The 27,878-nt window shown below is 49.0% G+C and overlaps 1 protein-coding gene across 4 annotated transcripts in view; it reads right to left on the bottom strand.

Annotated features, from left to right (window-relative positions):
* Positions 1-27,878, bottom strand: part of matk (megakaryocyte-associated tyrosine kinase) — a 154,054-nt gene that overhangs the window by 119,738 nt on the left and 6,438 nt on the right. For 3 of the 4 annotated variants that reach the window (XR_009442804.1, XM_059638520.1, XM_059638518.1), the window contains exon 2: positions 5,656-5,719. Coding sequence is in view for 3 of the 4 variants with exons in the window: in XM_059638520.1 (XP_059494503.1) it covers positions 5,656-5,664 (9 nt within the window). In the remaining variant the exon portion in view is untranslated. Of the gene's footprint in view, positions 1-5,655; positions 5,720-27,374; positions 27,486-27,878 lie in introns of those variants that run through there. The other variant, XM_059638519.1, reaches the window with a different exon arrangement.

The following is a 27,878-nucleotide window of genomic DNA, read 5'->3' on the forward strand; positions in this document are numbered from 1 at the left end:
ACCACTCCCCCCCCACACACACACACTCACACACCACTCCCCCCCACACACACACACCACACACACCACTCCCCCCCCCCACACACACACACACACACACCACTCCCCCCCCCCACACACACACACACACCACTCCCCCCACCACACACACACACCACACCACTCCCCCCCCCCACACACACACACCACGCCCCCCCCCACACACACACACCACGCCCCCCCCCCACAAACACACACACACACCACTCCCCCCCCCACACACACACACACACACACCACTCCCCCCCCCACACACACACACACACACACCACTCCCCCCCCCCACACACACTCCCCCCCCCACACACAAACACACCACTCCCCCCCCACACACAAACACACCACTCCCCCCCCCACACACACACACACACCACTCCCCCCCCACACACACACCACTCCCCCCCCGCACACAACACCACTCCCCACCACACACACACACACACTCCCCGCACACACACACCACTCCCCCGCACACACACACACACCACTCCCCGCACACACACATACACACACACCACTCCCCCCCCGCACACACACACCACTCCCCCCCCGCACACACACACCACTCCCCCACCACACACACACACACCACTCCCCCCCCCCACACACACCACTCCCGCCCCCCCACACACCACTCCCGCCCCCCACACACACCCCCCCACACACACACACACGCCCCCACACACGCACACGCCCCCCACACACACACACGCCCCCCACACACACACGCCCCCCACACACACACGCCCCCCACACACACACACACACCCCCCACACACACACACACACCCCCCACACACACACGCCCCCACACACACACACACACCCCCCACACACACACACACACCCCCCACACACACACACCCCCACACACACACACACACCCCCCACACACACACACCCACCCCCCCCCGCACACACACACCCACCCCCCCCACACACACACACACCCACCCCCCAACACACACACCCCCCCAACACACACACCCCCCCAACACACACACCCCCCACACACACACCCCCCACACACACACACCCACCCCCCACACACACCCCCCACACACACCCCCCACACACACACACCCACCCCCCACACACACACGCCCCCCACACACACACACACACCCCCACACACACACACACACCCCCCACACACACACACCCCCCACACACACACACCCACCCCCCCCCGCACACACACACCCACCCCCCCCACACACACACACACCCACCCCCCCAACACACACACCCCCCCAACACACACACCCCCCAACACACACACCCCCCACACACACACCCCCCACACACACACACCCACCCCCCCACACACACCCCCCCACACACACCCCCACACACACACACCCACCCCCCCACACACACCCCCACACACACACACCCACCCCCCACACACACCCCCCACACACACACACCCACCCCCCCCACACACCCACCCCCCCACACACACACCCCCCCCCCACACACACCCACCCCCCCCACACACACCCACCCCCCCACACACACACCCCCCCACACACACACCCCCCCACACACACCCCCCCCACACACACACCCCCCCCACACCCCCCGCCCCTACACCCCTCACAACCCCCACCCCTTCACCCCTCGCACCCCCCGCCCCTCGCACCCCCCACCCCTCGCACCCCCCCACCCCTCGCACCCCCCACCCCTCGCACCCCTCGCACCCCCCACCCCCTACACCCCTCGCACCCCTACACCCCTCGCACCCCCCACCCCTACACCCCTCGCACCCCTACACCCCTCGCACCCCTACACCCCTCGCACCCCCCACCCCTACACCCCTCGCACCCCCCCACCCCTACACCCCTCGCACCCCCCGCCCCTCGCACCCCCCGCCCCTCGCACCCCCCGCCCTCGCACCCCCCGCCCCCTACACCCCTCGCACCCCCCCCGCCCCCCTACACCCCTCGCACCCCCCGCCCCCTCGCACCCCCCGCCCCCTACACCCCTCGCACCCCCCGCCCCTCGCACCCCCCGCCCCCTACACCCCTCGCACCCCCCGCCCCCTCGCACCCCCCGCCCCCTACACCCCTCGCACCCCCCGCCCCTACACCCCTCGCACCCCCCGCCCCCTACACCCCTCGCACCCCCCGCCCCCTCGCACCCCCCGCCCCCTCGCACCCCTCGCCCCCCGCCCCCTACACCCCTCGCACCCCCGCCCCCTACACCCCTCGCACCCCTCGCACCCCTCGCACCCCTCGCCCCCCCGCCCCCTACACCCCTCGCACCCCCGCCCCTACACCCCTCGCACCCCTCGCACCCCCCGCCCCCTACACCCCTCGCACCCTACACCCCTCGCACCCCTCGCACCCCTACACCCCTCGCACCCCTCGCACCCCTACACCCCTCGCACCCCTCGCACCCCTCGCACCCCTCGCACCCCTCGCACCCCTCGCACCCCCCACCCCTCGCACCCCCCACCCCTACACCCCTCGCACCCCCCACCCCTCGCACCCCTCGTACCCCCGCCCCCTACACCCCTCGCACCCCTCGCACCCCTCGCACCCCCCACCCCTACACCCCTCGCACCCCTCGCACCCCCCGCCCCCTACACCCCTCGCACCCTCGCACCCCCCGCCCCCTACACCCCTCGCACCCCTACACCCCTCGCACCCCTCCACCCCTCGCACCCCCCACCCCTCGCACCCCCCACCCCTACACCCCTCGCACCCCCCACCCCTCGCACCCCCCACCCCTCGCACCCCGCACCCCTCGCACCCTCGCACCCCCCACCCCTCGCACCCCTACACCCTCGCACACCCCCACCCTACACCCCTCGCACCCCCCACCCCTCGCACCCCTCGCACCCCTCGCACCCCCCACCCCTCGCACTCCCCACCCCTCGCACCCCCCCCACCCCTCGCACCCCCTCGCACCCCCACCCTCGCACCCCTCGCACCCCCCACCCCTCGCACCCCTCGCACCCCCCACCCCTCGCACCCCTCGCACCCCCCACCCCTCGCACCCCCCACCCTACACCCCTCGCACCCCCCACCCCTACACCCCTCGCACCCCCACCCCTACACCCCTCGCACCCCCCACCCTCGCACCCCCCCCCCTACACCCTCGCACCCCCCACCCTACACCCCTCGCACCCCCCACCCCTACACCCCTCGCACCCCCCACCCCTCGCACCCCCCACCCCTACACCCCTCGCACCCCCCACCCCTCGCACCCCCCACCCCTCGCACCCCCCACCCCTCGCACCCCCCCCACCCCTCGCACCCCCACCCCTCGCACCCCCCACCCCTCGCACCCCCCACCCCTCGCACCCCCCACCCCTACACCCCTCGCACCCCCCACCCCTCGCACCCCCCACCCCTCGCACCCCCCACCCCTCGCACCCCCACCCCTCGCACCCCCCACCCCTCGCACCCCCCACCCCTCGCACCCCCCACCCCTCGCACCCCCCACCCCTCGCACCCCCCACCCCTACACCCCGCCACCCCTACACCCCCCACCCCTACACCCCTCGCACCCCCCACCCCTTGCACCCCTCGCACCCCCCACCCCTACACCCCTCGCACCCCCCACCCCTACACCCCTCGCACCCCCCACCCCTACACCCCTCGCACCCCTACACCCCTCGCACCCCTACACCCCTCGCACCCCTACACCCCTCGCACCCCCACCCCTACACCCCTCGCACCCCCCACCCCTACACCCCTCGCACCCCCCACAACCTCGCACCCCCCACCACTACACCCCTCGCACCCCCCACCCCTACACCCCTCGCACCCCCACCACTACACCCCTCGCACCCCCCACCCCCTACACCCCTCGCACCCCCACCCCTACACCCCTCGCACCCCCCCACCCCTACACCCCTCGCACCCCCCACCCCTACACCCTCGCACCCCCCCACCCCTACACCCTCGCACCCCCCACCCCTACACCCCTCGCACCCCCCACCCCTACACCCCTCGCACCCCCCACCCCTACACCCTCGCACCCCCCACCCCTACACCCCTCGCACACCCCCACCCCTACACCCCTCGCACCCCCCACCCCTCGCACCCCCCACCCCTACACCCCTCGCACCCCCCACCCTACACCCTCGCACCCCCCACCCCCCCACCCTCGCACCCCCCACCCCTCCACCCCTCGCACCCCCACCCTCCACCCTCGCACCCCCCACCCCTACACCCCTCGCACCCCCCACCCCTACACCCTCGCACCCCCCACCCCTCGCACCCCCCACCCCTCGCACCCCCCACCCCTCGCACCCCCCACCCCTCGCACCCCCCACCCCTCGCACCCCCCACCCCTCGCACCCCCCCACCCCTACACCCCTCGCACCCCCACCCCTACACCCCTCGCACCCCCACCCCTACACCCTCGCACCCCCCCACCCCTCGCACCCCCACCCCTCGCACACCCCACCCCTCGCACACCCCACCCCTCGCACACCCCACCCCTCGCACCCCCCACCCCTCGCACCCCCCCCCTACACCCTCGCACCCCCCACCCCTACACCCCTCGCACCCCCCACCCCTACACCCCTCGCACCCCCCACCCCTACACCCCTCGCCACCCCCCACCCCTACACCCCTCGCACCCCCCCACCCCTCGCACCCCCCACCCCTACACCCCTCGCACCCCCCACCCCTACACCCCTCGCACCCCCCACCCCTCGCACCCCCCACCCCTACACCCCTCGCACCCCCCACCCCTACACCCCTCGCACCCCCCACCCCTACACCCCTCGCACCCCCCACCCCCTCGCACCCCCCACCCCTCGCACCCCCCACCCCTCGCACCCCCCACCCCTCGCACCCCTCGCACCCCCCACCCCTCGCACCCCCTCGCACCCCCTCGCACCCCCCACCCCTCGCACCCCTCGCACCCCCCACCCCTCGCACCCCCCCACCCCTCGCACCCCCCACCCCTCGCACCCCCCACCCCTCGCCCTCCCCACACCCCTCACCTTCCCCACACCCCCTCCCTTCCCCCACACCCTCACCTTCCCCACACCCTACACCCCTCGCACCCCCAGCCCCACACCCCCTCACCACACCTCACAACCCCTCACACCCTCACAACCCCTCACCCTCCCCACACCCCTCACCCTCCCCACACCCCTCACCCTCCCCACACCCCCACACACCCCACCCCCACACACCCCACCCCCACACACCCCACCCCCACACACCCCACCCCCACAACACCCCCACCCATGTGCACGCACATCACATCCCACACACCCACCCCCACACACACCCCCCACTGCACACTCCACACCGCGCACACGCGCGCACACACCGTGCACACGCACGCACACACACACCGTGCACACGCACACACACACACACACACCGTGCACACGCACACACACTACCACCGTGCACACGCACACACACACACACCGTGCACACGCACACACACACCGTGCACACACGCACACGCACACCGTGCACACACGCACCGTGCACACACACACACACCGTGCACACACACACACACACCGTGCACACACACACACACACACCACCAACATCACCCCCAGAAAATTTTACAAGGAATCCTGCCGTATCAATGACCACGAAGGGTACTGCAAAATTCTTAAGAGTAACTCACCAATGCCATCTCAAGCCACCCGTCTCCTCATGAACCACTTGAGAAGTGTTGAAAATGATTAATCCTGTTGGAACAAATGAGAATACAATTAAAATGAGGCTGTGAACTCCGTCATGTGTCAATCTGATAATAGTCAGGGTTTGAGTGAGTGATAATGGGAACTGCAGATGCTGGAGAATCCAAGATAATGAAATGTGAGGCTGGATGAACACAGCAGGCCAAGCAGCATCTCAGGAGCACAAAAGCTGGCGTTTCGGGCCTAGACCCTAAGGGTCAGCTTTTGTGCTCCCGAGATGCTGCTGGGCCTGCTGTGTTCATCCAGCCTCACATTTCAATAGTCAGGGTTTGTCTTTGTTACAGGACTTCCACTCACTGCTATTATGAAATAGATGAAAGACCAACAGGGTCATATAGCACCATATTAAAAAAAACTGTTGAAATGAAAGTACTGCAAATACTGGAACCCTGAATAAAAGACCGTTATGGAGAAACCACCTTTTGGACTCGAAATGTTAACTTCATTCCTTTCTTCATAGTTGACGGTATTGCCAAATTTCTTAGGCAAAATGTTTTTATTATCTAACAGCTGGTCAGAAGTGGAGTACAAGGGCACTCACATGACAGTACAACTTACGGAAGTAAATATTGAATGGTTTATAGATATCACTTAAGCTACTTATGTACAAATGGGATGATAAATACCTTACTTGATGTAATACTTAGTCATTGGGATGCACTGGGAGTCTTAAGGTTGAATCCTGCATTTGCTGATTTCACTCAAGTGTGCAATAAGATATTCAACATTTTGCCCTGAAGTGCTGTTGGGTTCTTGAATATCACTTGTTTTGAGGACTTCGGCGCCAGATGTGTTTGAGTCATATTCATTTTGGGGGTTTCCAGAAGCCATAGACATTGTCCTTTTCTGCACTTAGCAGATATAGAGATGGGTACATTTGGCATCAATACAGTGGAGAAACACAGCAGGTCAGGCAGCAGAGGAACAGGAAAGTTGATGTTTCGGTTTGGGGCCCTTCATCAGAACAACACGCTGCCTGGCCCGCTGTTCCTCCAGCTTCCCATTGTGTTGACTCTGGCTCCTGTACTTGCTATCTCTGTGTACATCTGGCACCTTATTATATCTCAAAGCCATCAGCCAGCAGTGTAATGCAGAATTACTTTGACAGGGCTCTGTCCTTGGGCGTCTACTGTTTGTAATTTTTATTACTGACTTGGATGAGGGGATCGAAGGATGGGTCAGCAAGTATGCAGACGACACAAAGGTTGGAGGTGTCGTTGACAGTATAGAGGGCTGTTGTAGGCTGCAGCGGGACATTGACAGGATGCACAGATGGGCTGAGAGGTGGCAGATGGAGTTCAACCTGGATAAATGCGAGGTGATGCATTTTGGAAGGTCGAATTTGAAAGCTGAGTACAGGATTAAGGATAGGATTCTTGGCAGTGTGGAGGAACAGAGGGATCTTGGTGTGCAGATACATAGATCCCTTAAAATGGCCACCCAAGTGGACAGGGTTGTTAAGAAAGCATACGGTGTTTTGGCTTTCATTAACAGGGGGATTGAGTTTAAGAGTCGTGAGATCTTGTTGCAGCTCTATAAAACTTTGGTTAGACCGCACTTGGAATACTGCGTCCGGTTTCTGGTCACCCTATTATAGGAAAGATGTGGATGCTTTGGAGAGGGTTCAGAGGAGGTTTACCAGGATGCTGCCTGGACTGGAGGGCTTATCTTATGAAGAGAGGTTGACTGAGCTCGGACTTTTTTCTTTGGAGAAAAGGAGGAGGAGAGGGGACCTAATTGAGGTATACAAGATAATGAGAGGCATAGATAGAGTTGATAGCCAGAGACTATTTCCCAGGGCAGAAATGGCTAACACGAGGGGTCATAGTTTTAAGCTGGTTGGAGGAAAGTATAGAGGGGATGTCAGAGGCGGGTTCTTTACACAGAGTTGTGAGATCATGGAATGCGTTGCCAGCAGCAGTTGTGGAAACAAGGTCATTGGGGTCATTTAAGAGACTGCTGGACATGCATATGGTCACAGAAATTTGAGGGTGCATACATGAGGATCAATGGCCGGCACAACATCGTGGGCTGAAGGGCCTGTTCTGTGCTGTACTGTTCTATGTTCTATGTTCTATATGTGGATAGTAGAAACTATATATGGACAAACACCGTGACTGCTTTATGCAGAACAAACAGATATCTGAGATAAAATGACCTTGTTGGTCAACTAAGGAGTATTGGCCAGCACACCAGGGTAAACCCTATAGCCACATGAGCCACAAGAACAAGCAGAGATAGTAGGAACTGCAGATGCTGGAGAATCTGAGATAACAAGGTATAGAGCTGGATGAACACAGCAGGCCAACCAGTATCAGAGGAGCAGGAAGGCTGATGTTTCGGGCCTAGATCCTTCTTCAGAAAGAAGGATCTAGGCCCGAAACGTCAGCCTTCCTGCTCCTCTGATGCTGCTAGGCCTGCTGTGTTCGTCCAGCTCTATACCTTGTTATCTCAGATTCTCCAGCATCTGCAGTTCCTACTATCTCTGCTTGTTCTTGTGGCTCATGTGGCTATAGGGTTTACCCTGGTGTGCTGGCCAATACTCCTTAGTTGACCAACAAGGTCATTTTATCTCACAGATATCTGTTTGTTCTGCATAAAGCAGTCACGGTGTTTGTCCATATATAGTTTCTACTATCCACATATAGAACATAGAACATAGAACAGTACAGCACAGAACAGGCCCTTCAGCCCACGATGTTGTGCCGACCATTGATCCTCATGTATGCACCCTCAAATTTCTGTGACCATATGCACGTCCAGCAGTCTCAGAAAGAAGGGTCTAGGCCCGAAACATCAGCCTTCCTGCTCCTCTGATGCTGCTAGGCCTGCTGTGTTCATCCAGCTCTACACCTTGTTATCACAAGAACAAGCAGCTTGGTTCACCTCAGCTGAAAAAAGGCATTTCCAATTAGTGATGAAAGCAAGGAATGCTGGAAATCCCAGGACATCAGGCAGCTTCCGTGCAGAGAGAGCAAGCTTTTTTTTTCTCCAGATGTTTCTTCATTCCCATTTCTTCCCTTTCTTTTAACTTTGCTTGTTGCATTCTCTGTCACTGTCACCTCTCTTCCCACCCCCCACTCCAGCGGGGCCATCAGTTCTTTGCAGCTTGACACTATTGTTCTGCCATTCACACATTCCGATCACTTAATCTGCGTGATCATCACCCTTCCTTCCTCCCCAACACTACTGCATAAATACTGCCTCTCCACACTTCATGTCAGCTCTGATGAAGAGCCATCTGGACTCGAAATGTTAGCGTGCTGTCTCTCCACAGATGCTGCCCGACACGCTGTGATCTCCAGCATATTTTGTTTTCAGCACAGATTCCACAATCTGCATTAATTTTCTCCTCCAATTAGTAATGCATTGGTATAACCAGGCAGTTTATGCACTCAGGTATTGGAGTTGAGTTCACCAACAGTGCCCTTGAGATGAGAGATCTGCAATTAAGAATGCTGCTGTTGTTGCAACAATGCGCAGAGGAGCCGAGTGCTTTCCCTCTTTGCCCACTCCTTGGTTAATTGTGACAGGTTTCTTTGAAAATGATGTACGAGCCAAGTCAGTGAATGTTTTGCCTTCGCATGTGAAACAACTTTCCTGATTAAGATCTCCCAGCAGACTTTCCTTGTCTTGAGGAATAGGAAACATGGAAAGACAACAAAAAATTTCTTGCAGCAAAAAGCCCATTTGCCGAATGGGTGGCTTTGAACTACCGTGAAGATGGTGGCCTCTTGCCAACCAGGTCCTGGATAAACCAAGGTCCTGCACCAGTGGGGCTACAGCTCAAGCCCTTTATGTACTTGTGGAGAGGCACAAACAATGCTGCATGTTATTGAGGAGTGACCCCTACACAGACTATGTGGCAGACTTGCCACCTTAAACTCAGCTAATGATGACATTATAGTTTGGTTCCAAGGCTTTGTATTCGCTAAATCAAAAAAAAGTGAGCATTTTGGTGTTGACACCTTTTAACCATAAAAGCCCATTTTTAAAATTCATTTGTGGGATGTGGGTATCTCGCATTTATTGCCCATCCCTATTTGCCCTTGAGAAGGTGATGGTGAACAGGCTTCTTGAACTGCTGCAGTCCTCCTGCTGTAGGTTGACAAAAAATCCAATTAGGGATGGAATTCCAGCATTTTGACCCAGTGACAGTAATGGAACAGTGACATATTTCCAAGTCAGGACTGTGAATGGCTTGGAGGTGAACTTGGAGGTGGGCAGTGTTACCATATATCTGTTGCCGTTGTGCTTCTAGATGGAAGTGGTCATGGCTTTGGTGAATTTCTGCAGTGCATCTTGTAGATAGTACACACTGCTGCTACTGAGCATTGATGATGGAGGGAGTGGATGTTTGTGGATGTAGTGCCAATCAAATGGCTGCTTTGTCCTGGATGGTGTCAAGTTTCCTGAGTGTTGTTGGGGCTGGATTCATCTCGGCAAATGGGGAATATTTCAACATGTTCCAAGCTTGTGCCTTGTGGATCGCGGACAGGCTTGGAGGCCTCAGGAGGTGACTTATTTGCTGCAATATTCCTAGCTTCTGGCCTGTTCTTGTAGCCACTTCAGTTTCTAGTCAATGGCAACCTCCAAGATGTTGATACTTGGCGATCCAGTTATGATAACACCATTGAATGCTAAGGGATGGTGGTTAAATTGTGTTTTGTTCATGATGGTCATTGCCTGGCATTTGTATAGCACGAATGTTACAAGCCACTTGTTAGCCCAAGTCTGGATATTGTTCAGACCTTGTTCAGAACACAGACTGCTTCATTATCTGAGGAGTCATGAATGGTGCTGAACATTGTGCAATCATCGGTGAACATCCCCACTTCTGACCTTATGATGGAGGGAAGGACATTGAGGAAGCAGCTGAAGATGGTTGGGCTGAGGAACTCCTGCAGAGATGTCGTGGAGCTGCGATGATAGACTGTCAACAACCACGACCATCTTGCTATGTGTCAAGTATGATTCCAACCACCAGAGTATTTGTCCCCTGACACCCACTGGTTCCAGTTTTGCTAGAGCTCCTTGATGCCACACTCAATGGAATGTTGCCTTGATTTCAAGGGTTGTCACTCTCTCGTCACCTCTGGGATACAGCTCCTTTGTCCATGTTTGAACCAAGGCTGTAATGAGGTCAGGAGCTGAGTGGCCCTGGCAGATCCCAAACTGGGCGTCACTGAGCAGGTTATTGCTGAGCAGGTGCTGCATGGTAGCGCTGTTACTGACACCTTCCATCACTTTACTGATGGTCGAGAGTAGACTGATGGGGTGGTAACGGCCGGGTTGGATTTGTCCAGCTTTTTGTGTACCGGACACACTTGGGCATTTTTTCACATTGTCTAGTAGATACCAGTGTTGTAATTGTACTGGAACAGCTTGGTTAGGGGAACGGCAGGTTCTGGAGCACTATTGCCAGAATGTTGTCAGGGCTGGTAGCCTTTGCAGTCTGCAGTGTCTCCAACTGTTTATTGATATCACGTGGAGTGAATCAAATTGGCTGAAGACTGGTATCTGCAATGCTAGGGACCACTGGAGGAGGCTGAGATGGATCATCCACTCGATACAGCTGACTGCAGATTGCTGTGAATGCTTCATCCTTGTCTTTTGCACTGATGCGCTCTGCTCCTCCATGATGGAGGATGAGGATATTTGTGGAGCTTCCTCCTCCAGTGAGTTATTTAATTGTCCACCACCATTCATGACTGGATACTGCAGGACTGCACAGCTTCGATCTCATCTGTTGGTTGTGGGACCACTTAGTTCTGTCTATCACTTGCCTCTTATGCTGTTTTGTGTGCTAGTCCTGTTTGGTGGCTTCACCAGGTTGATAACTCATCTTCAGGTATGCCTGGTGCTGCTCCTGGCCTGCCCTCCTGCACTCTCCATTGAATCAGTGTTGATTCCCCGGCTTGATTGAAATGATTGAGTGGGGACATACTGGGCCATGAGGTTACAGATTGTGCTGGGGAACAGTTCTGCTGCTGTTGATGACCCATAGCGCCTTGTGGATGCCCAGTTTTGAGTTGCTAGATCAGTGCAAACTCTGTCCCATTTAGCACAGCGATAGTGCCACACAACATGATGGAGGTTATTCTCAACGCGAAGGTGAGACTTTGGCTTCAAAAGGGCTCTGCAGCAGATTTTCTTGAGTTTAACAAAGAAAACATAATGTTTTGTGTTACATTTAGCCTGTTCGAAGTAAAATTGTAAAATATTTCAATGCGGACAAAAATGCACACAGTTATATGCAATTCAGAGTCTCATAAAATTAAAGGAGAATACGATTCTGGAAAATTAGTAACTTGGTTTGCTTCAGGCTGATCTCAGTGACTAGAGATAATGGGAACTGCCGATGCTGGAGAATCCAAGATAACAAAGTGTGGGGCTAGGTGAACATAGCAGGCCAAGCAGCAGAGATAATGGGAACTGCAGATGCTGGAGAATTCCAAGATAATAAAATGTGAGGCTGGATGAACACAGCAGGCCAAGCAGCATCTCAGGAGCACAAAAGCTGACGTTTCGGGCCTAGACCCTTCATCAGAGAGGTGCCTCCTAAGATGCTGCTTGGCCTGCTGTCTTTATCCAGCCCCACACTTTGTGATCTCAGTGACCATGTTGCTTTCAGCATTGAGGCAGTTTAAAGGTGTAGCCAGACTACGGATCATCTGCAGACAACTGCTGTTGGATTGAGCTATTTTTAAAGCCTCTTTTTGCTGCACTTGCATAGTCAAAACCAGTATACAGGTTTCAAAACTCGTAAGGTGGCCAAAGAGAGATTCACTCTCGGTTCTTTGTTATGCAAAGAAAACTGCTGCTTAAGCACACAAAGAAGTTAGTTGGTTCATCACACAACCTTCTCTCTCCAACTAGCCAGTGACCCAAATTCAGTCATGGTTAGCAATTTCCAGTTCCTGTCTTATGTGATAAGATTATGTCTGAACAGATTTCATTCATAACCAGAGTCCCATTCTCCTGGTGATAATATCCAATGGCCTAATGGGGCAGATAATCACTATTCAAGAAGGAAATGTTCTTCATGCAATTTTGCGGAGAGGTGGTCTCCATTGTTGGTGTCCAAAATAGAAGGGACGGTGTTACAAATGTCCAGTGATTATCAACTATGATCAAGTCATTGAAACAGGGCATCAGTTTTTAAAGAAAATGTTGTTAGATATTTCCATTCATAAAATTCAAAAACCATTTTGAAAAATATCTAGCTTCATAACAATGGTGAAAGTTGTAAGAATATAGATGTGTTTTTATATTAATCTAATATAGCATATATATAGCAGTGGGAGTCAATTGGCTGGGCATCTGGTCTGCACTGTAGAGTGATGATAACAGTATAGGTTCAATTCCTGTAACAAATGATGTCCCACCTTCTCAACCTCTCCCCTCACCTGAGACCTGGTGACCCTCAGACAAACCATGATCAGTCATCTCTCCCTAATCATGGAGTAATCCTCTGGGACTGTGATAACATTATTATTATGTGTGGAAGAGTAAATATAGAATAGTTGAGTTGAACTATACATTTTCTAATCCTATCATTTGCTTCAAAGACTTTGGACAGAATGCATTTCTGGTCTGAAGACATGTACTGTAAAGATATGCATGTATAGATTACTAAATAAATAACCCAGTTTGATAAAATGAAACTAAAGGATTACTAGGTAAAACCTCACAGAAAGGAATTTTGAACAAATACTTTAAACATCAACGGTTAAGGGCAGATGTTAAGATGCAAGAACAAATATGCACTGTCTGAAACTTTAAAATGAATGGTTTGAAGCAATAATAAATAGTTATTTTATTGTGATGTCTTCCTGTCATGATTTCTTAGTTTTTTTTCCAACAAGAATAAGACTCACAACCCTCTGTGATAAGAAATTCCTCCTCATCTCAGTCTTAGCTTAGTGCCCCTTTATGATTTCGCTTCTGTTCCCAGACTCTCCCATGAGGGGAAACATTCTCTCATCATTTAACCTGTCAATGCCCATAAGAATCCTGAATGCTTTATTGGGAACAAAAGTATTTTTTAACAATATGGTGTGCTATTGGTGTTGCTCAAGCTAGAAATGTTGGTATTGATGGAAAGTGAGTTCTTACTAACAGATCACTAGGCATGTCATGTTTGGGTATTTCAAATTGCTGCTGTTTAGTTTGTGGATTTGATATCTCTGCATATTTCTCTAACATATTTCTTTTTACATAGAAACAACAACAAGAACTGACCATGTGGTCTGGGCTGGTGTTCCTGCTCCACACACAAGACTCTCCTTATAATCACCCTAAAAACTTATCATTTTTTGTACACCATAAATCTGAATTAAAACCATGAGGAGGCCATTCACTACCAGCCTGCTCTACCATCCAAAAAAATACAGATGTTACCTCAAGTCCACATTCCAAATGACCCAAGGTAACCCCAGCTTAACAAGAACCTCTATCTCTGCCTTAAAAATATTCAAGGACTCTACTTCCACCATCTTTGCAGGACGAGAGCTCCAAAGGCTCATAAGGATAAATAAACTTGAAAAATCAATTCTTAATCTCTGTTTAAAATGGGTGATCCCTAATTTAAAAATATTAACTTCACTTCTAAATCCACCTATAGTATCAAACATTCTCTGCATTGCCATCCTATTAAGACCCCTCAGGTTCTGAAATGTTTCAATCAAGTTAGCTCTTACTCTTCTAAAGCCTAGAGGATGCAAGTCACCGCTGTGCAACCTTTCTTCATATGATAACCTACCCATTCCTGGTATTAGTTTAGTAACCTTTCTCAGAGTTATCTTTAATGCATTTAAATAAGGTGACCAATACTAGACACAGTGGTCTAGATGTAGACTCACCAGTGCTCTGTATTACTAACTGTAGCATGACATCGCCTACCTTTTTTTAAAACTTAATTCCTCTCACAGAATGTGTTAAGTACATCTTTTCCACAGAGTGTAGGAAACAAAGTAGCCTTATTACATTGCAAGAGAAGTAATTAAATTTGTTATTCTAACCCTTTTATTCACCTACAGCTTACTCAGAGCTTCCTTTTCAATGACTACTTCTGATTTCTTGTTGCTACACTGACTGAACAATCAAGTCTCTATCGTACAGTCATTCAAGTCTTTCAATAATGAGGTCAGGCCTCCTCTCAGCCTAAACCCTCCTATGCTGAAAGCTTACCTTTACTTCTTCCTCATTGTGTGAGAATATGAGCTCAGAGTGTGGCCACTATTCTAATTCATTCCTATACAGAACCTCATTCCATCAAACTCTTGACTTCCTTCCTTTACAAGTATTTTACTAGTTTGGTGTCTACCTTCCACTTCTTGGTGAAGAGACAGTAGGAACTGCAGACGCTGGAGAATCTGAGACAACAAGGTATAGAGCTGGATAAACACAACAGGTGAAGTAGCATCAGAGGAGCAGGAAAGCTGATGTTTTGGGCCTAGACCCTTCTTCAGAAGTGGGGGGAGGGGAACGGGGTTCTGAAATAAATAGGGAGAGAGGGGGAGGCGGATAGAAGATGGATAGAGGAGAAGATAGGTGGAAAGGAGACAGACAGGTCAAGGAGGCAGGGATGGAGCCAGTAAAGGTGAGTGTAGGTGGGGAGGTAGGGAGGAGATACGTCAGTCAAGGGAGGACGGACAGGTCAAGGGGGGGTGGGATGAAGTTAGTAGGTAGGAGGTGGGGGTGGGGCTTCAGGTGGGAGGAGGGGATAGGTGGGAGGAAGGAGAGGTTAGGGAGGCGGGGGCGAGCTGGGCTGGTTTTGGGATGCAATAGGGGGAGGGGAGATTTTGAAGCTTGTGAAGTCGACATTGATACCATTGGGCTGCAGGGTTCCCAGGTGGAACAGGAGTTGCTGTTCCTGCAACCTTCGGGTAGCATCATTGTGGCACTTCAGGAGGCTCAGGATGGACATGTTGTCGGTGGAATGGGAGGGGGAGTTGAAATGGTTTACGACTGGGAGGTGCAGTTGGTTAGTGCAAACTGAGTGCAGGTGTTCTGCAAAATGGTCCCCAAGCCTCCGCTTGGTTTCCCCAATGGAGAGGAGGCCTTTCTGGGTACAGCGGATACAGTATACCACATTGACAGATGTGCAAGTTAACATCTGCTTGATGTGGAAAGCCTTCTTGGGGCCTGGGATGGGAACGAAGGGGGAGGCGTACGAGCAGGTGTAGCATTTCCTGTGATTGCAAGGAAAAGTGCCGGGTGTGGTGGGGCTGGAAGGGAGTGTGGAACGGACAAGGGAGTCAGAGAGAGAGTGGTCCCTCTAGAAAGCAGATAAGGGCGGGGAGGGAAAAATGTCTTTGGTGTTGGGGTCGGATTGCAGATGGCGGAAGTGTCCAAGGATGATGCATTGGATCCGGAGGTTGGTGGGGTGGTACATGAGGACTAGGAGGATTCTGTTTTGGTTGTTATTGCGGGGACAGGGTGTGAGGGATGAGTTACGGAAAATGCGGGAGACACGGTCGAGGGCGTTCTCGACCAATGAGGGGGTGGTGCGGGGTTGGGGAATGATGAGGTTGGAGGCTATGGGTGGGAAGTCACCTGAAGTGCTGAGATTGTGGATGGTTTGGGAGATGGTGGTTTTGTATTCATGGGGGCAGTAGGCGGAAGTGTTGGAGAGGTGGTGTCTGGCCTCAGCGATGTGGAGGTCAGTGCGCCATTTTGATTCTGCAGTCTCTTACTTCATCATTAGCTTGTGCTCTGCACATAAATCCTTCAGCTTAAGAAAAGTTGATAGTGCTGATAAAAAGACAAATTTTGGCAAGAAACGGAGTTTTGACAGAGTTGTGGTTTTTTTCAATATTCCAGCATTGTACTCAATAGTGGAAGCAAGGGATTAAGTTTGGGAAGATGTGAAACAGAAAGTATGGTCAAAAGGCAGGCATTATAAATTTGATAAACAGATCATGATATGAGGAGTAGAGAGTACAAATTCAAGAGTCAATTAACAGATCAGGCCAGAATTTACAAAAAATTGGGAATGGGCAATAAATGCTGCTTAAAAACGGAAAGAACTGCGTGCGGATGCTGTAAATCCGGAACAAAAACAAAGTTGCTGGAAAAGCTCAGCAGGTCTGGCAGCATCTCTGAAGGAAAAGAACAGAATTAACATTTCGGGTCTGGTGACCCTTCCTCAGTACTGTGGTGGCCAGGAAAACGTCAGTTTATCATAATAAATATCATCATAAATGCTGCTTGGTCAGCGACATCCTCATCCTGTGAATGAATAAGGAAAAAAGAACCTAGGTACACATGACAAAAATAAATCAAATCAAAAGTATGATCTGGTAGCCATTATAGAGACAGGCCTATGGGATGGCACAGATTGGGATCAGAGATTTTAGGAATTACAGCAAACAATGCAATAGTGGTTGGCCGCTCAGTTAGTTAATGATGGCATCAGCACAGTAAAAAGGGATGACCTAAATCCAGAAAACGAAGATGTCAACACAGTTTGGGTAGAAATTAGAAATGCTAAAGACATGAAGTCACTTGTGGGAATGGTGTACAGGCCCCCCATAACAGCCACTATACAGTAGGGTGCGGCATAATGAAGAAATCATGAAAATTTGAAGAAAGGCACCATTATAATTATGGGTGATTTTAATCTCTATTTAGACTGGAAAAGTTAAATAGTAGCCTAGACAAGGAGCTCACAAAATGCTTTGGCAATTGTTTCTTAAAACATATTCTACAGCTGTTCAGAAAACCAGCAATACTAGACCTGGCATTGTGCAGTGAGGTGAGACTAATTAATAATTTCAAAGTGAAGGTGTTCCTAGGCAGCAACAACAATGCAGTTGAATTTTACATTCAGTTCAAGGGAGTGAGGAGTGGGTCTGAATTGAAGTGAAGGCAATGAAAGCACAGCTAGCTAAAGGGAACTGACAAATTAGATTAAAAGATGGATCAATGGAGAAGCAGTGGTAGACATTTAAAAAATTATTTCAGAATAGATATATTTAGATCCATTTCAACAACTAAGAAAAGTTCCAATGGTAGACCCATCATCCATTGTTATATACACTGCTCCTGCTCCCTCTTTAGAACTGTATTTTTTATTTTGTATTGGCTCTGTCTGTTCCTAAAACCGAAGCAAATCGCTCCTAAGCTGTAAATCTCACTACAACCTACACCAACAACACACTTCCATATCTGCATTTTTGCATGTTGAAACTCTTTACTAGGACCTCAGGATGAGCGAAACCTTCATCTCCCTCATTCTTTGGCCTCTCTTACAATCCACAACCTCTTAAAACATCATTTTGAAACTAGAAAACCGAATTTCCTGGCCTCAATCATCCACAAAAACAGCAAAATACCAGAACCTGAAGTGACCCATTCTGAAAAGGGGTCACTGGACCTGAAGCATTAACTCTTTCTTTCTCCACAGATGCTGCTAGACCTGCTGAGTTTCTCCAGCAATTTCTGTTTTTGTTTCAGAAGCTGATATTGTTTAAGAAGAGCTGTCATCTCACATCAGCCTTGAAGACAGGAAAATGAGACAAAGAGTGTTTTTGATGCTGAAAGTCCAGTTGGACATGAGTTCATAAATCAGGATGGCCATTACTTACATTGCAAAGAAGAAAAGATACCAAGAAAATTCTTAGTGCTTGTTGGATCAACCCACACGACTCGGCTGCCAATGAAGTACTTTTGCAATGTAGCCACTATTGTGTCATGTAATATTTCCAAATTTGCAGGTGATATGGAGCCAACCAGAAATACATATCATGTGAGAGGTATAAAATGTTTTCAGGAGGATTTTCACAGGCTTAGTAACTGGGCAAGAATCTGAAAGTTGCAACATCATGTAGAAGAATGGGAAGCTATTCACTTTGGTCAGAAGAACAAACATGCAAAATATTTCTTAAATGGTACGTGTTTGGAAAGTACAGATGTTCAAAGGAACTTGGGTTTCCTTGTAGACAAGTCACTGATATCTAAAACGCAGGTATAGCAAGCTGTTAGGAAGGTTAATGGACTGTTAGCTTTTATTGAAAGAGGATTAAATGCAGGAGCAGTGGAATCTTACTTCAAAGATATTGAAACTTGGTGAGACTATATCTGTAATGTTGTGTGCAGTTTTGGTCCCCTTATCTCAGAAGAGATATACTTGCCCTAGAGAGTGCACCAAAAGTTCACCAGACTTGTTCCTGGGAAGGTGGGACTGTCCTATTAAAAGGGGTTGGATAAAGTAGGCCTGGAGAACTTGAAGAATTAGGTGATCTCATTGATTTAAAATCTACAAAATACTTAAAAAGAGATAGACAGGCTAGATGCAGTTAAGATGTTTCCTCTGGATGGGAGTCTATTACAAGGGGACACCATTATAAAATACCAGGGATGCCATTTAAAACATAAGAACATAAGAACTAGGAGCAGGAGTAGGCCATCTGGCCTCTCGAGCCTGCCCCGCCATTTAATAAGATCATGGCTGATCTTTTTGAGACTCAGATCCACTTACCCGCCCACTGACCATAACCCTTAATTCCTTTACTGTTCAAAAATTTATTCAGCCTTGCCTTAAAAACATTCAGCGAGGTAGTTTCAACTGCTTCACTGTGCAGGGAATTCCACAGATTCACAACCCTTTGGGTGAAGAAGTTCCTCCTGACTTCAGTCCTACATCTGCTTCCCTTTAATTTGAGGCTATGCCCCCTAGTCCTAGTTTCACCTGTGTGTGGAAACAACCTCCCTGCCTCCACTTTATCTATTCCCTTCATAACCTTATATGATTCTATAAGATCTCCCCTCATTCTTCTGAATTCCAATGAGTATAATCCTAGTCCACTCATAACCCAACCCTCTCAACTCTGGAATCAACCAAATGAATCTCCTCCGCACCCGCTCCAGTGCTAGTATATCTCTTCTCAAGCAAGGAGACCAAAACTGCACACAGTACTCCAGGTGTGGCCTCACCAGGACCCTATAGAGCTGCAGCATAGCCTCCCTGTTTTTAAACTCCACCCCTCGAGCAATGACAATCAAAATTCCATTTGCCTTTTTAATTACCTGCTGTACCTGCAATCCTACATTTAGCGATTCATGCACAAGGACACCCAAGTCCCTCTGCACAGCAATGTGCTGCAATTTTTCACCATTTAAAACATAATCCATTTTGCTGCTATTCCTACCAAAATGGATGGCCTCACACTTTTCAACATTGTACTCCATCAGCCAGACCTTTGCCCACTCACTTAGACTGTCTATATCCCTCTGCAGGCTTTCAGTATCTTCTGCACATTTTTCTCTACTACTCACCTTAGGGCCACCTGCAAATTTTGACACACCACACTTAGTTCCCAATTTCGAATCATCTGTGTAAATTGTAAACAATCACGATCCCAACACTGACCCCTGAGGCACACCACTAGCCACTGACCGCCAACCAGAAAAACACTCATTTACCCCTACTCTTTGCTTTCTACCGGTCAACCAATCCTCTATCCATGCCAATACATTACCTGTAATCTCTTGGAACTTTATCTTATGTAGCAGCCATTGGTGTGGCACCTTGTCAAATGCCTTCTGGAAATCCAGATTCACCACATCCACAGGTTCCCCATTGTCCACCATGCTGGTAATGTCCTCAAAGAATTCCACCAAATTAGATAAACATAACCTACCCTTGATGAACACATGCTGGGTGTTCCCAATAGGACAATTCATATCCAGATGTCTTGCTATTTCTTCTTTAATGATAGATTCAAGCATTTTCCCCACTACCGAAGTTAAGCTAACTGGCCTAGAGTTAACTGCTTTTTGTCTACTTGCTTTTTTAAACAGTGGCATCACATTGGCTGCTTTCCAATCTGCAGGAACCACCTCAGAATCCATTGAATTTTGGTAAATAGTTACTAGTGCATTTGATATTTCCCCCATCACCCCTTTTAGTACCCCTGGGGATAAATTTCATCAGAGCCAGGAGACTTGTCTACCTTTAGCCCCCATTAGCTTTCCCATCACTGCCTCCTTAGTGATAATGAGTTTCTAGGTCCTCGCCTGCTATAACCTTCTTGCCATTAGTTTTCAGCATGTTGTTTGTGTCTTCCACTGTGAAGACCGTCATGAAATAACTGTTTAATGTCTCAGCTATTTCCTCATTCCCAGTTATTAAATTGGCCTTCTCATCCTCTAAAGGACCAATGTTTACCTTTGACACTCTTATGATTTACATATTTATAGAAGCTTTTGCTGCCTGTTTTTATATTCTGAGTTAGTTTACTCTCATAATCTACCTTACTTTTCTTTATAACTTTTTTTGTGGCTTTCTGTTGGCCTCTAAGATTTCCCAGTCTACTGGTTTCCCACTACTCTTTGCTTTTTTTATATGTGTTTGGTTATTTTTAAATCTGATGCTTGCCTTTATTTCCTTAGACATCCATGGCTAGATCTCTCTTTTCCGACAGTTCTTCCTTATCACTGGAATATACTTCTGCTGAGCACTGAGAAAAATCATTTTCAAATCCTCCACTGTTCCTCAATTGACCCACCACAAAGATTTTGCTCCCATTCTACCTTAGCTAACTCCTTCCTCATTCCTTCATAGTCTCCTTTGTTGATGTACAAGACACAGGTACTGGATTTAACCTTCTCACGCTCCATCTGTATTTTAAATTCGACCATACTGTGATCGCTCCTTCCAAGAGGATCCCTAACTGTGATGAGGAGAATTTTCTTTACTATGGAATTCTCGAGCACAGTGATCTGTCTTTGAGAATATTTAAAGTAGAGGTTGGTGGTTTCTTTTGGTCTCAATGGTATAAAGGATTATGAGTATAGTGTGGGTAAAAAGCATTGAATTGTTTGATCAGCCGGGATCATATTAAACGGCAGAAGATAATCAATGGGCTGAATGGCCTATTCTTGGTCCGATGTGATCGTCAATTCTTGCTGGTTATCCCTTGACGATAACATTGACTCAAGTTTGCAAAGTTTCTGCCATGAGTTGCTGTGAAACTGAACAGAATGATTCTTGACCCCTGGTCTTTGGGCACACAATTCATAACGTCCCCAGAAAGTATTGGGATATGACTGTAACATTTGTTTTCCTTCCTTTCCTGCCCCTGCCCGACCTCATCATGAAGGCTTTGGGCGTAATACGTAATGTAACTTGATGGAAAATTGTCACCATTTTAAATACTTGGTAGCAAACTCCTTCTCTTTATAAATGCCAATGTTGTTCTGCTTCATAAAGATTCTTACAATACCTTTGAGGCCTTTCCTTCATACTGCTCTGAAATGCTAGCCATTTGAGAGTTGAGAAAACAGGATTGAAAGTCATAGATGCCTCTGATGAAGGCTCATCTAGACTCAAAATGTTAGCTTATTCCCTCTCTGTGGATGCTATCTAATCAGCTGTAATCTCCAGCATTTGTTGTAGAGTCATAGAGAAATACTGCACAGGGACAGACCCTTTGGTTCCACATATCCATGTCAACCAGATATTCTACATTAATCTGGTCCCATTTGCCAGCATTTGGCCCATAGCTCTATCAACCCTTTCTATTCATATAACCGTCCAGATGCCTTTTAAATGCTGTAACTGACCCACCATAAAGATTTTGCTCCCATTCTACCATAGCTAACTCCTCCCTCATTCCTTCATAGTCTCCTTTGTTGAAGCACATGACATAGGTACTGGATTTAACCTTCTCATGCTCCATTTGTGTTTTAAATTCGGTCATACTGTGATCGCTCCTTCCAAGAGGATCCCTAACTGCGATGAGAATTTTCTTTACTATGGGTTATATACCTTTGGAATTCTCTAACACAGGGATCTGTCTTTTTTCTACTAGCCTCCACCACTTCCTCTGGCTGTTTAGTCCATACACACACTACTCTCTATGTTGCCCCTTAAGTCCCTTTTAAATCTTTCCTCTCTCAACTTAAATCTATGTCCTTTAGTCTTGGATTCCCCACTCTGGAGAAAGTACCTGTCTATACCCTTCATGATTTTATAAACTTCTATAAGTCACCCCTGGGCCTCCAATGCTCCAAGGAAAATAGCCCCTGCCTATTCAACCTCTCCCTACAGTTTAAACCCTGCAGCCCTGGCAACACCCTTGTAAATCTTTTCTGAACCCTCTCAAGCTTCACAACGTCTTTCCTATTGCAGGGAGACCGGAATTGCATGTAGTATTCCAAAAGTGGCCTAACCAATGTCCTGTACAGCCACAACATGACTTCCCAACTCCTATACGCAATGCACTGACCAATAAAAGCAAGCATACCAACCGCCATCTTCGCTCTCCTGTCGACCTGAATCTCTACTTTCATGGAACAATGAACCTGCACTCCAAGGTCTTTTTGTTCAGCAACACTCCCCAGGACCTTACCATTAAGTGTATATGTTCTGCCCTGATTTGTAGAGGGAAAACACTTTTCAGTCATCCAGACACACTGTCCATTGGAGTTGATTTTGCTGAGGTTTTGCTTTATTGCTTGTGGAGCTGTCTCAAGAAGGGTACTAGGGTTTGTTCATTGGGTTCCCCATTGAAGCTGGAGAATATGGCACAAACAATGCTGATGGCACTCTTCTGTGTCACTGATACAGTGAGTCCAAATCTCATTGAAGAGAGGCTGCTACCAATGCTGGGGATGTGCTCAATCTTTCCTTCAACATATAAAAGTAGAATATTTGGCTAGGTTCACACATATGAGTGTCAGTTTAGCAACAGTCAACAACAGGTCAAGTTTCTTGTATGCAGAGTTGAAGGAGTTGAGAGAAGTTTGTAAATCTGGCAGGGCGTCGACAACGATACTGCATAAGAGCATAAAAACCTAAGAAACAGCAGCTGGAGTAAACAATTCTGCCTCTCAAGTCTGCCCTGCCATTCATGAAGATCATAATTGATCTGCTCCAGGCCTCACCTCCCCTTTCATACTAGTTCAACATAATCCTTAACTTTCTGACATTTCAAAAATCTATCCGACTTCAATTTACACACTTCGTTTGATCCAGCCTCCACATCTCTGGGCTAGAGAACTCCAGACATTCACTACCCTCTGCAGAAGAAATTCCTCCATAGCTCAGTTTTAATTGAGAGTCCCCTTATTTTATAACAAAGCCTCCCTCATTCTTGTACAAGAATCACCCACTAGTGGAGGCATCTCATCATCTATCCTGCCAAGCCCCCCTCAGAATCTTGTATTTTTCCATGAGATCATCCCTCATTCATCTAAACTCTAATGAATAAATGCCTAACCAATTTAGCTGTTCTTAATAAGTCGATCTCTTCATCTCAGGTATCAATCTGGTCAATCTCTGCCTCCAATGTCAGTATATCTAAACAATCCATAATAGACATGATAAAGGCAGTTGACCTTTGATGAGGGAAATGGCCAGTCTCAGGTAGATTATATGAGGGCTACCATACCGTTCTATTTGATACCAGTATGGGTTTTGAAGATGTCTATCTCAAACCTCATTTAAGATAGATGTAGCTGCGGCGTCATGAAGCAGTTGCTGGATTGTACTGAAGTTTCTTGTACATCTAAGCATGTGCATCCCAAAGTACAGAGCCTCATGATTAGTTGAGTAATTGCTCCCTAGCCTCTTCACCATGAATCCTGCTGGACAGCATGGAAACTATATGCGGTGTCACCACATTTATCCACAACTTAAACTAAGGACGTGCAGACTACTGAGTAAATTGCTATGTAGGTACTCTGAATCATTCTTTTGGCTTAGATTCATACTCAACCACAGATTGGAATGCTTATCACTGATTATATGTCTCAATTTATCGATTTGCCAAATCATAGATTCATGGGTTATCATAGAATCGCTACAGTGTGTAAACAGGCCCTTCGGCCCAACAAGTCCACACTGAACCTCAAAGCATCCAACCCAGACCCACCCTGCTATAACCCACTTAATCTACACATCCCTGAACACTACAGGCAATTTAGCACGGCCGATCCATTTTTGGACTGTGGGAGGAAACTGGAGCACCTGGAGGAAACCCATGCACACACAGGGAGAATGTACACATTCCACACAGACAGTTGCCTGAGGGTAGGATCAAACCTGGGTCCCTGGCACTGTGAAGCAGCAGTGCGAACCACTGAACCACCTTGTCACCCTAAACGCATACATTCTGTGTTATATCCTCTCACAATCCTCTGAGGTATCTTCAACGCTCTTAATCTGGCCTTTTGAGCATTCTCAAGTACAAATGCTCCACCATCTGTGGTCATGCTTTCCATCGCTTAGGCCCCAAGCTCTGGAATTGGTCTGAAAGAACAAAATCTGGAACCGTGGCTAAAGATGGTGGAATTTCCAATTTTCTTTTGATCCCTGGCTCTTAGAGTCTGCCACTGGAGTTTGTAAAAGATTTACAGGTTGCCACTCAACTCTCTTGACCACATTATGAATTCACCTTCCTTGGCCACTGAGGCACTAAGCAGAACTAGAACTTGGAACTCCTGGCTCACAGGCAGCGAAATTACCCACTGCAGCACTGACTAAAGTCATGCTATATTTAAACCAAGAGGAATTTCCCTTAAAAAGATCCTGTGACTAGCTTTGTGGCAACCTTTATTTCCAGTTTGCCTGGGGAATTCCAGTGATCTTCCGCCAAAATTACGACAGGACAATTACCAAAGTACTCCCTAACACAACACTTAGTCTGCAGTAAGTGAACTCAAAAGGAGGGGAGAAACGACGCTGAACTTCAAGTCAGAAGTCATAAGCTTCGACAGCTCAATTCTTCCTGCGGAATAGTCGCTGTCATTTTGTAAACAGAAAAGCAATTTTCAGGGTAATTTACTTTGGGCAATATAATAGTTGGCGCAAACTAAAATAGTGAGCAGTCTTAAACAAGGCGATTATAAAGTAGGAGAGGTGCTTCTAATGGGAGGATCTGCACGCTTTCCAATCAGGAGGAACGCGATTTGTACAGAACAGGGCTGGATTTCAATTGTGTAATTGTGAAACCACAAAATTAGGAGTCGTTACTGTTCAGTCGTGTTGCTGAAATTTAAATGTTACCCTTTGTTATTCCTGGATATGAAAGGTAGGCTGTATCTCTCGTCTACACAGTCTGATCCAGCAACCTCTGTGGTCCGGTACCCACCTACTTCCAGTTTTCTAGGAGAAGAGGATTTTCTTTCGTGCCACAAGGAACATTTCCAGGCATTTAACCGATGCAAAGGCAGAATAAAGCACAGCAAGCAGAGATCCGGCCGCCCGCCACCCCGTGCACTTCCCAGCATTTAAGAATTAAAAAGGAATTTTAAAAAGCAGCGAGCCAGAGTATGCAGTGTCTCAAAGCGAAGCTGTTTCATTTCAGAGCTTGTGCTCCGTGAGTACGGATACAACAACCCCACAAACAGTCAATTGAGGTTCACCATCAGAACGGGGCAACACCCACATGCAAGGCAGCGCCGTCAGAAAAGGGCAGGAATAGACAAAGGAATGATTTTAAATCGCCAGTCCTGACCCTGGCATGTGTCCTTCCGAGGTCGGTCAAAATTTCTAGTCTGGTAAAGGCCTGGTCCCTAGGCAGCTGGATTAGGGAGTTACAGTTTGTATTCAGAGATATTCCTAATTACCAACAGCACAATGGAGAATCCAGGTGGATTGGACAAGTCAGAGTTACTGCGCAAATGTCATTTTTTTAAAAGAAGACATTGAGCTGTAGTGTACAAACGTGTCTCAAGCAACCATATATCTAATTGTCATTCTTTCTCCTGTCAAATCTGAAGAGTATCATTCCTTTCTTAATTGTTCACTCTGTCTGCATGTTAACTTGTGATTTCTGCAGAAAGACACCCGGGATCCTATGTACACCAACATTTCCCAGTCCTTCACCTCCTAGAAGATCTGCTTTTTTGTTTTTCTGTCAGGTTGGATAACTTCACACTTCTCAACATTATATTCCATCTGCCACATTTTCGTACATTGATTGACCAATCAATATCCCTTTGTAGTTTTTTTTTGATGTACTCTTCATAGCTTACTTTCTCCGGTAAAGTTCTGGATTAAAGCACAATTCCATAGAGTGACACTGCGACACTCCTAGTACTGCACCGAGGTAGTGAGACACTGCTAGAATTTGATGTCTTCTGTCTAAGTCCGGTTCTGCCTGTTGGCAAAAATTCCTCATTGTAGATCTGTTCATCCTGCATCTTCACTGACTAATATATATTTCCCAACAAATATCACTAAAGATACACAAATAATCTATTTTTATCATTGCTGTTTGCAGAACCTTGCTGTGCCCAATTTAGCTGCTGCATTTCCTACATGATATTAGCGAATACCTCTCATGAATGCACATTTGCCTTCCTCTCTTCCAGTACAACAAAACACAACACTGTGGTACTGGAGGACGTTTAGGTTCATTGCGCATTAAGAGCAAAAGAGAAGGAAAAATCCCGGAAGAAGCGGATCATATTTACAAACTAATGATACACAGAATCAGCTTTCTAATCTACTTTCAAATTCTTTACATTTAAAAGATATTTGATTTTGGAGAAGGAGTTGAACACCAAAGCAGCTGCAGAGAATTTCTCGCATGTGTGGTTTGGAACACAGGTTAACTGCTGTTTCTGTGCTCTATAGTGCATTCTTTACATCCGCTTGTCACAAGATGAAAATTTAAACAGTACTTACAAACTCCAACAAGCTAAGGCTTGAGGATTTACAGCTGTGCAGCGAAATGCCAAATTAATCTGCCATATTTCACGTGCCTCCTCCTGCTCAATTTGTTTCAGGCACCAAGTCAGCAACTAGTTACAAAGCAGGAAGTACTCAGGAGCAGGCTGACTACAAACTCACAGCACCCTCATGTCTTGACACATATACTTGTTCACACATACATACAGTCCAGCCGCACACAAACATAGCAATATAAAACGCCCAAGTGATAGCTGGGGTTTAGTGGTTTTGTTGCGTGTCTAATAATCCAGGGACCCCAGCCATATGCTGGTGAATGGTGAAATGCAACTTTAAAAAGTCTGGAATTAAAAATGATGGCCATGAAACTATTGTCGAATGTCTTTAAAACCCATCTGGTTTACTAATGTCCATTAGGGAAGGAAATCTGCCTCCCTTGTCTGCTCTGGCCATTTGACTCCAGACCCATAGCAATGTGGTTGATTCTTAAAGTGAGGCATC

Source organism: Stegostoma tigrinum, chromosome 30 (assembly GCF_030684315.1).
Source record: "Stegostoma tigrinum isolate sSteTig4 chromosome 30, sSteTig4.hap1, whole genome shotgun sequence".
NCBI lineage: Eukaryota > Metazoa > Chordata > Chondrichthyes > Orectolobiformes > Stegostomatidae > Stegostoma > Stegostoma tigrinum.